The 10,609-nt window shown below is 38.5% G+C and overlaps 1 protein-coding gene across 3 annotated transcripts in view; it reads right to left on the bottom strand.

Moving 5' to 3' along the window:
- Positions 1 to 417: 417 nt before the first annotated feature.
- Positions 418 to 10,609, bottom strand: part of LOC126215365 (uridine phosphorylase 1) — a 415,530-nt gene continuing 405,338 nt past the window's right edge. For 2 of the 3 annotated variants that reach the window (XM_049942059.1, XM_049942058.1), the window contains exons 6-7: positions 8,765 to 8,958; positions 419 to 3,651 (exon numbers count right to left, since the gene is read on the bottom strand). In XM_049942059.1, the coding sequence (XP_049798016.1) occupies positions 3,466 to 3,651; positions 8,765 to 8,958 (380 nt within the window). In that variant the 3' untranslated portion in view covers positions 419 to 3,465. Of the gene's footprint in view, positions 3,652 to 8,764; positions 8,959 to 10,609 lie in introns of all 3 variants that reach the window. The other variant, XM_049942057.1, reaches the window with a different exon arrangement.

Genomic DNA, 10,609 nt, shown 5'->3' with positions numbered 1-10,609 from the left:
GGACCCAAAAGGAGAAAGTATATATTAAATTACAAGCGTTATATGGACGTATTTCTTTAAAAATAATGCTGAAAATTACATGCATCTTTCATGTAAGTTCACATTCACTTTCAATAAAAACTATTTCGTGAAAGACATATTACAAATGATATGTGACACATGAAACATGGTCCCTCGGAAGTTTTGGCTGGGGATATTCCTCAATGCAAAGCTATTCCATATGGACATCAGATTCTTGTGAATTCTGTATTATACTGTAAGAAATATATCACATTCAACTCAACTTTTATTTCATATTATGTGTAGCAAATTAAAAAAACCAACTGCAAAAAATTCCTTTGTTTTGGATCACAGACAGGCTCTTAGTCAAAAGCATGTACACATTTTATAATATTAGTAATAGCTATTCTTGATCACAAAAAATAACAAATGTAATCAAAGCTGTAAACTTGCTAATCTTATGTTTGGATGTAATTTAAATAATGGCATTTACAAAACTATACTTTCCTCTTTCAGTCACTCATTTTTATAATTTTTGTGCTATCTTTAGATGCCCCCGTGATAAATAATAGATTACACTGAGCAATACAACGTTTTTGAAATGGGGCCAGATTCTTTTGACTCTTGGTTTGCAATGTGGAATCAAGTGTGGAGGTGAAATGTTCTTTACTGTTGCTGGAACAATGAAACCAGTGGATCAATAGACTATAAACATGAACGTAATGACATAATGAAACAATTTTTTAAAAGGGGTGGGGGGTATCAGACAATATAATTTAATCAATATCACTGGGGCAGCTGAAGAGAAATTGACAGCAAAATACATTGCGCTCAGGTGACTGTAGTTTTGTTACTTTCATAAAACAATAATTCCACTTAATCATAAGTCAAAGTCTGGTTGAATCAAATAAATGCCATAATTTTCCTCTGCTTGCAAGGGAACAACAGCAACTTTGCCTCATATTTTGGCAAGAAAGAAAACACACCTGCAAGATATCTGCCCCAGCAATCAGGCCCACGGAAAAATTTGGGCCATAATTTCGATTGTAAGCAGCTGACCTGCAGCTACTTAATGCTCAAGTACTGTACAGTGGAGTGAGTTAAGAGGTTTGCATTCATAATGGCAATGAACAAATTACAGTAGTACAGCAATGAATTAAGAGCACTGAACTAAAGATACTGCAGTTTCTGTACTGACATTACCACTGTGTGGAACAAGATATTTTCACCCACTGGATGTATGTAGCTTTCGCATATTGAAGATTTTGTCCGTAGGTTTACCAACAACTCTGCACTGATGTTAACTATGACCAGCGTAACAAGTTTCTTCAAATGTAGTCTCTGCTTTACAGGTAGTTATGTGCACCACTATTGTGCAGGTCTTTCAGTAGGTTTGGTATCGAAGCAGTTGCACAGTGACCAATCAGAGCACTTTCAACATCCAATGAAATACTGTTGCGACATTGATGTGTGCTTTGTTCAGAGTGCTAAAAGTGTGAGTCTTGCTGTCAGTCCGCTGTGTAGTACTTCACTCTTGGGCATTGTACGGTTGCAGTGAGATCGAATGAGTGTGAAACAACGGGTGTGCATGAATCTTTAAAAGCTGCACAGTCAGGTCGTAACTGAGTGCTATACAAATTAAGGGCCTAATTTTCATGTGGAATCGACCGATGGGCTGATACCTTGCAAGTGTGCTTTTTTTCTCTCTAAAATATGAGGTCAAATTGGTGATATTCTCTTGTAAGTAAACAAAATTGGAATCTGGCAACACCTATGCACATCTGTACTTAGGTGGAACAAAATAAAATCATATTTTTCTATAGGTAAACACCAACCTAAGTAATACTTGGAGGTCGTGTTTCTTATTTGACACTTTCACCACTATCGCAACTAGTTTTATCTGTTCGTATCTGAGTACCTACTAATAGTCCTAAAATGTCAGAATAGTGACAAAATTGAAAATTGTGTCCACAAGATTCTCAAACATGGTCTTAAGCTGTTTTATGGGCAGTAATTTAACTGATACATCTCTAGAGTAGCAGAAAGCATGTTTGGAAAATGGAGGTACTTTTCCTAATATGTGCTGCAGCTGAGAGCAAATGAAATCAGAGGACAGGACTCACATTTTTTTAGGATATGCATATTTTCAATTACTTCTGACACAGAGCTGTAAACTACAAACAGAAATGATAAATGGAGACAATATTTTCTTTAGATTTCAAAGAAATTTGTTTTTTCCCATATATTCTGGTAATTGCCATTTACAAAAAGGAGCTTATTAATTCAAGACACAAGTGGACTATCAACCAAGCAGCATATTCGTGTCACTAAGTACAAATAACTAATTTCTTTCTTTCTATTTCTTCACAGGTTTAAATACTGAAACTGTCTATTTACATCCTTCATGACACAAAATTTACACATTTCGAACAAATCTAATAAATACATTTTTTCAGTCTCTAAATAATGCACTTGCACATATAAAAATGCTGTACAATTAGAAACCATTAGAACAACTGGGGTTGATAAAAACAAAAGATTTATTTTTTGATCACTCTGGCAATTGACCCTGGGCTTATTGTGCACCAGTGAGCAGATTTAAGGCATTTAGTACATCTCTGCATGTATATGGCAGTTTTATATAATGTCATCCAGAGAAATTGCATACACCAGAGCACACACAGATATCTCATGAGCCACAGTTTTTTTTGTTACCTATTGTAACATTAATACTCTCCAGTTTTAACAAGAAGTGTAAATCCTATAAGCATCTAGCTTGCAAATACTACTTTACAACAACATATGACAAACAACAAACAACTTTATTTAACACCAACTTATGAAACTCCTCATATAAATGAGTGGGAATGCTGTAGCTCATCTCGCACTGAACACACGGTGACAGTAATATACGGACTACTGTACACCATGCAGATAACAGTATAAAAAGTGAAATTATGCACTAGTCTAAAACAATCACCCAGTTTTGAAACACAGCCTTTTAAAGGAAAGCATTAACATCTTACTTGTCTCATATTTTTTATAGTTATCCTACAGTCTACACTACACATTAAACAATGGCATATAAATAAGTCAGATGACCGCTACAAACAAACACAAACATTTTTCCCTAAGCCTAACAGCACATGTGACCACAAGATTCAGGCTCACACTTCACTTACTGTTCTCTGTCCAGTTTCAAGAAAATAAAATACGCCACTATCGAATGAACATAAATCTTTGGAATTAAAAAGCAAAACATCCACAAAAAGGATGCTGCATTTTTATTTTTACTTTTATTTTTTTCTCTGATGTCAGTCCTGCAAGAATTCAGCTGCAGCCGGAATGTTATCCCCTCCGATCCAGAATGTAGCCCCGTCGAGTCATTCCAGAAGCGGAGGAAGATTCCTGCGCCACGTGTTTTGTGCTGCAGCCACAGACGGGACTCTGATCGACTGACAGCAACTAGTCATAATTCTCAGACTCCTGCTGCACCAGCTTGAAGCGGCGGGGGCTCTTCACACATATGGACCCTCCAAACCCCTCGAGTGACAGTCGACCCTTCATTGTCAGGTATTTCTTGATGAAGCGGGTCACCAGCTTCTGTGGTCGCAACTGCCATTCGTCAAGAACTTCCTTTGGAGCCAGCACCTACAACATTTATTTATTTATTTTTATTTCCAACTACATGCATAAAAATCAATGTGTGTGTGTGTGTGTGTGTGGAGGGGGGGCCTCCAATCTTGTCTTCACAGTCCATACAGGGGCCATGCATAGGGGCTGTAGTACAATTCTAGATTCCTCCCTCAATGATGATTATTGCTACTTTTTTAAGTAAGCTTTTCACAAGATAATTGATGTCTATTTTCAAGTGTCTGCCAGTTCAAGGTTTACAGAATTTCTATACCATTCTCACATGAGTGACACAAACCTGTCACCATCTGTGCAGCCCTTCTTTGCAGATCCCCAATTGTATACTGCATTTCCCCACTATCCTTTCAATGAACCAATATCTGCTAACTGCCTGCTCTACAACCGAGCCTATGTGATCCATCGTTTTCACGCTCCTGAAAACTGCTGTTATTTCAAGAACCTACAGCAGTTGATTCATACTAGTCACAACTCACTGATACTGTAGTCATAGGTGAGGTAACTCCCACACCACATTTCTGGGTATCTTCCCCCCCCCCCCCTGCAGTGGCTACCACTGCTCACCTAGCTGCCAGTTGAAGTACATGTGGTTGACATGTGACTGTGCAAACAGCATTGTACTAATTCCATCTTCTACCTCACCACTTTATGTAATCGAGGCTCATCTGCTAGTCCGTAGTGTCTGTTACAGAATCGGGCACTAGCAACTGCATCCGCTTCCCTGTATCGAGTCAGTGACACAAATGCATGTTTCAATGCTCACAGTGCACCAACTGGTGCTCATTTGAGCTACGGTGGCTTACTTAGGCCCATGCCTGAGCTTCACACATCACTTCACTAGCTGCACCGAAATCTACCTGTTCTTGTACTCTAGGCTACAACCATCTTGGATCTACTACTGTGTCTTTGGATCAATGTTTGCCAGTGCTTGTACTTTTGGTGTCAATAAATAAATGATACTGTATTGCAGGTTGTTTCACTGGGTAGTAGTCACTTTAGTAGGATACGTAAGGTGTCCCACAGAAAAAGCATATTTTGAGTGCATAAGAAAATACAAATTTACTGATGTAATTAAGTAATTTACATGTTATTTCAGTGTACGTTACCTGTGATTATGCACGAAATATGATATTACTTAAATGCCCTCCATAACTAAGGAGACTTAGTCTCAGTCTTTTGATGAAATTTTCTGTAACTTTTCGGCATACTTGCACCTTAAATACTGAAACTCCATGCCTAGTCTTAGCCTCGTAGTTCTGTGACTAATCATGGTTTGTTGTTATGCACAGAAGATTTTAAATACTTGTGGAAAAAAAGCAAAGAAACAACGGTGTCTAAGTCACGAGAGCTCGGTAGCCAATTCACTGTCGTGAGAAATGTCTCGTAACAAATCCATTGCTGCAATTGATGTGGGACAGGTTGCACCATCTTCATTGAAACCAAACCTCTAGCAGTCACACAACCCAATTCACACCATAAAGCCTGTCAACATGTTGCAGTGGCATTCACCATTCACTGTTAATGCATTTGCACCATCTTCGAAGTAGTATATCACAGTTATGCCCTCAGTCCGACAGTCATATTACACAGTAACTTGTTGCAGCTGTGGTGTCTTCTCCATAGATTAGATTCACATATTTTGAACACCAAATATTTCAGTTTTGCTTGTTCACAAAGCCTTTCAACAGAAAGTATGCCTCATCAGGGAATAGTATCTTCTTGAAGGAACTGTTGTCCATTCTGTGTTTTGCAAGCACCTAATAGACAAACACCTGAAACTTTTCGTGATTATTTGGCTTAATTTTTTGTGCCAGTTGGATTTCATTTATGAATAACTGACTGGAGATGATAGACGACTTCACAATAGGTAACTGCACCTGCAAAAACTCTGAGGCTAGTGTTAATATTGTCTGCCAGTTCATTATATATAATGTGGATGGCAAGGGCCTCAATGAATTTCCCTGGAAATCCTTAAGTTACTTCTACATCCGTTAAAGACTCAATCCAAGATAACATGCTGTCCTCCATTCCAAGAAATCTTCAATCCAATCACTAACTTGATTTGATGCTCTACATCCTCCATCCTTTCTGATGCCCTTTACCCAGTCAGTGAGGACTGGTATAGTATTTACATGGAGAAGCAACCAGATCCATGTAATGCCTGTTATTAAGAAGGAGTTTCCACTCCTAGAGGCATTTTGAAGCTACTGCCAGCTCGTCCTCTGGGGAGAAATCCATGTACCCCTTCTGTCTGTGTCCACTGTAATTGAATGGTCAAACATGAAATCATTTTTCAAAGTGACTGCACGTTGCGCAGCTCAGGCAGGATATGGGAACCTCTCCAGTACTTACCTACCTGGATGTGCAAAAACCACAGCCAGGCTGGCCGGGACACTATTAATCAGCAAGGTGGATCCAATCTGGGTTCAGTGCGCTTCTGCGTGTCCCTAAAGTGGGTACTTTAATGCACTCAGCTACCCAGGCAGATCATTTGATATTCCATTACATTATACAATAATGAGCATTGATGTGAGACTGAGACAAATGCTTTTTTTAAATCAAGAAGCACTATCCACCTGATGTCCTTGATCCATGGCATCCACGATGTCATGTAAGAAAAGCTCAAGTTTTGCATAACTGATGTTTCCAGAATCCATTCTGGTTATGTGTGATCCCAATTTGTTCTAAGTTTCTAGATTAGAAGACTAGCAATGATACTGCCTCATAGTTTTGTGGGTCACTTCTTATAGCTTTGTGACCTCTGCTTTCTTCCAACCACAGCACACAGTTTTTTGCTTGAGGGATTTACAGTATATTATGGTCAGATGATGGGCTAAATCATCCTCACATTCTGCATAGAATTGGTAATGATTCCATAGAGTCCTAAGGGCACTGTTCATTATTAGTGTTTTTAGTTGTTTCGCAATGCCACTAATACTGTGTTATAACTTCAAGTTGAACAAATATATTTGAAGGACGACGCAATACGTGAAAGTCACAGATCAAGTAAACAGAGTAAGACGTGTGTCTTTTAACAGTCAAATCATAACTGAGTCCACTTCTAGCGGCCGCTGGCTGGCTGGCCACTTAGGTGGCGCTGCTGCTGCATGGCTGGCAGACAGCAACGCACGTAGAGGACGCGCGTAACTGTGCGGCGGCACTTTGAAAGATCGGCGAGTCACAACATACTGTATCACTATTGTTTCCAACTGTGTGAAACTTGAAGTGGATTAGTACTCTCGGATCTGCCTTTGCAAAGGAATATTTGATTGCATACTTCAGCATTTCTGTTATTGCTTAGTTACCCTCAGCTTCTATTCCTGTGTCATCCAGAAACATCTGGACACTGTGTCTGCTACAGACATCATTAAAGTCCTCATTCATTTCCCTTTTGACAGCTGAACATGTTTTACTTAACATCTCTCTACATAAAGTCCTATGTTTTATTGTACACCTATTGTGCAGTAGTCTCAGTTTCTTTAGAAGTTTGTTTACGGAGATGTAGGTTCTCTCCCACCATGAATTTTGCTACTAGGTACACAGCTATCATGTACATGATATCAGTTTAAATGCAGACATCCTCAAAGATGTCAAGTCTATAAATACATCCTCAAATAGACAATATATTTCTGCCATGAGCAGGCTACCATATTACCAATGTTGTTATACAAATATCAAGTCTGCACTTAGTTCTTTGTTGAAAGTTCTATCTGTCAGCAACAAGCATCTGCTTCAATGAAGAAGCACTACCAGAGACATAGTTTTTTATTTATTTATAAAATTTTCGATTTATCTCTCATATAGTTTTCTTATTAGTCATTACAGTCAAAATAACTAAGGGATGACATTTGGTCATTAATTATGTTCTCTGCAATCATTTTAAAGCAGTATTTTCACCCATCTCCTGCACTGTGCCAAAGCTACTAGTCTGGTCTTGGTTTAATGAACCTCAACATCATACTGACCAGAAGGAAGTCATCCTCTTACGGTATTAAGGTTTCATCTGTTTAAAATAAAACATTAGAACACTGCATTTTGATATTTTAAATATGAAAAAGAGTAGATATCATCATGCACCCTGTGTGTGTGTGTGTGTGTGTGTGTGTGTGTGTGTAGATTTAGACATGACTTTGGACAATGGAGACTGGAATGCACTCTCAAATTCTGAAAAATCAAGGACGAAATACAGACAGCCAATTGTTATCTCCAACTTGTACAGAAACCAGGCTGTAGTTACAAGAGTCAAAGGAGGGAGGCAACAGTTCAGAAAGGACAGGTAGGGTTGTATCCATGTTATTCAATATGCAAATAGAACAGTTAGGAAAGGAAACTAACAACTTTTTTAAAATATGAATTAAGGTTAAGGAGAAGAAATAAACACATTCATGCTTCCTGATGACATTTTAATTCTCTTACAGATGGCACAGGACATCAAAGATCTAATGAATAGAATGCATAATGTTTCGAAAAAGAGGTCACAGGGCAAACATCAACAAAAGTAAAACAAGATTAATGTAGAATAGTCGAATTAAATCAGGTGATGATGGAGGAATTAGACTAGGAAATCAGATCCTGAATGTAAAAGTGTAAAAGACACATTCTGACAGAAACAGTGAAATATGTAAACAAAACATTGAACATATATTACGATGAAAGCTTAGCTGAAAGTATTCATTTGGAGTGTAATCTTGCACAGAAGAAGGAGCTTTCCACATCCAGTCTTACAGAAGAATTGTCAAGATTAAAAGGGTAAGAGTAGATTGAGTGACTAATGAAAGGTACTGCATTGCACTGTGGAGAAAAGAGTTTTACAGAATAACTTCACTAAATGAATGGGTAGATTGATAGAACAAATCTTGAGGCACTGAGGAACTTTTAGTTTGGTAATGGTGGGAAATGTAACGCAAAAAAATAGAGGGACACCAAAACCTGAATATAGCAAACATTTTAAAGGGGATGTAGGTGGAGATAAAAAAACGTGCACTTGCATATGCACACCTGCGCACGTGTGAATGTGTGCACAGGAATGTGCCCGTGTGAGTGTGGGTGTCTGGGCATTTCTGTCAGTCCACATTCCAGGCATCTACAGACACAAACGAATCGCCACACTTACCTGATCACCCTTGAATCTGTCCATGAGGGCGACACATATGACCGCTGCCTTGATCCCGGCGTGATGAGTGAGGGCAGCGAAGGAGAGAGATTCCATCTCGATGTTAACAACTCCTGCCTTATGGATTCGACTCAGGAAGTCCATCTTGTCCTTTTCTGTGAAGTCACAGAAGGCACCGTCCAGTCTGCCTTGACCTGCAACACAGAAGCCCGTTCAAACAAATAGCCTGTGACCACAATTCAAATTATTTGGAACAAAAGAGCATTGCAGGAATATTCTACACTGCACAGGTAAGAGACTCTGGATTTGGAAAAAAGTCAATAACGAGCATTTTATGTGAAAATAATTCAGTAGAATGTTGGATTTTGTTATGTGCAAGATCATCAATACTGATACTGAGAAATAAGAAATACATTCCAACAAAAGTTTATTTTACATTTAGTTTTAAATAGCATATGCTACTGGTATAGTGTTGTGGATTTTTCTCTTTTCCTTTCATATTACTTCTACCTTGAATGTCACTTGTGGGTAATTCTCCTATACAAATCACTGTATATGCTGACCTACTACAATTCTTCCTTATTTTTCCATTAAATAAAGGTATCTCTAGTTTAAAAACACACTTTTTCATTTGAGCAGAAACCTGATAAGTCTACACTGTATTAAATAAAGTCTTCATACGTGATAACTATGGCCTGTATATTAATGACATGTCATATTTTTTCCCTTAACTTTAGGGTGAATTTTGCAACAAGTTATGCATGAATCCAGATACAGTAGCGTAAAAAATGTATTTTTATTGTGCGTATAAAGTCATATTTACATCTTCTTCAGCAGTAGGGTCATGTTTCTGCCAATGTTTGCCTTATCATACGTTTAACAACAGTGGAATAAAAACATGAAAATGTTGCTCAGTGACTACATGACAGGTGATAAGCTTTATTTATTAGAACTACTATACAAGCAGCATTAACACTCTAGTCAGTTCACCAACATTGTTGCACAGGGTAAACAAAATGCTCTCAAAACAAAAAAAAAGACAGCTTCTGACGTAATAAACTTCACACATATGGTCATACTATTCTGTCTGAATACAAACTGAGTCTGGTTCAACATGCAAAGTGCTTCAGCACTGGTGGTGGTGGTGGTGGTGGTGGTGGTGGGAGGGGGGAGGGAGAGGAGGGAGGGAGGGCTATTATTTTGTAAACTGTGTGAAGTTAAAGTCAGCGGAGAAAAGTACTTTAATGTGCAATGACACTGTATACTACCAAACACAGCAGCGAGAAGTTATGAAAATGACGACAGACAATTGCTGTTAATTGGATAGACAGCTCCGTCTTCAACTGTGCAGTCATTCTCCAAGGACTTTTGTGAGATAATGGAGTCTTACAACTTTGCATTGGAGAAGCTGAAGAATCCACACCTCAAACAGTTCTCGGAGAAGTACACATCACATCCAGTTCCAGATGAATCTACATGGGAAAAGAACTATTCATCTGTGTGCTATGAGGAAGTGTCAAAAAAATATGAATTAGTGCTGTTGACCAAAAGGTCTGGGTGTCCACAGGTGAAATCATCAATGTGGGTGGATGTTATGTTGCAAATTTTGTTGTTGGTGTTCTAAAAGTTGACAGGCCTGGAGAAATGTTCCTCCTAACATGTGAAGCTCTCAAGATAGTAAACAGCTCGATAACTGTAATTTTTGTACGACAACTCTATGAAGCTATGTTGGCCGGATGATGTGAACAGAGAATGTTTTGCTGCTAGTGACAGATGATGCATGGCTAAAGCAACCAAAGGGCTTCATATTCACTAACCCAGTATGGTTTATGACACTTGCCTTGC

The sequence above is a fragment of the Schistocerca nitens genome, chromosome 12, assembly GCF_023898315.1.
Source record: "Schistocerca nitens isolate TAMUIC-IGC-003100 chromosome 12, iqSchNite1.1, whole genome shotgun sequence".
NCBI classification, from domain to species: Eukaryota; Metazoa; Arthropoda; class Insecta; order Orthoptera; family Acrididae; genus Schistocerca; species Schistocerca nitens.
This window is presented reverse-complemented; position numbering and strand designations above follow the sequence as displayed.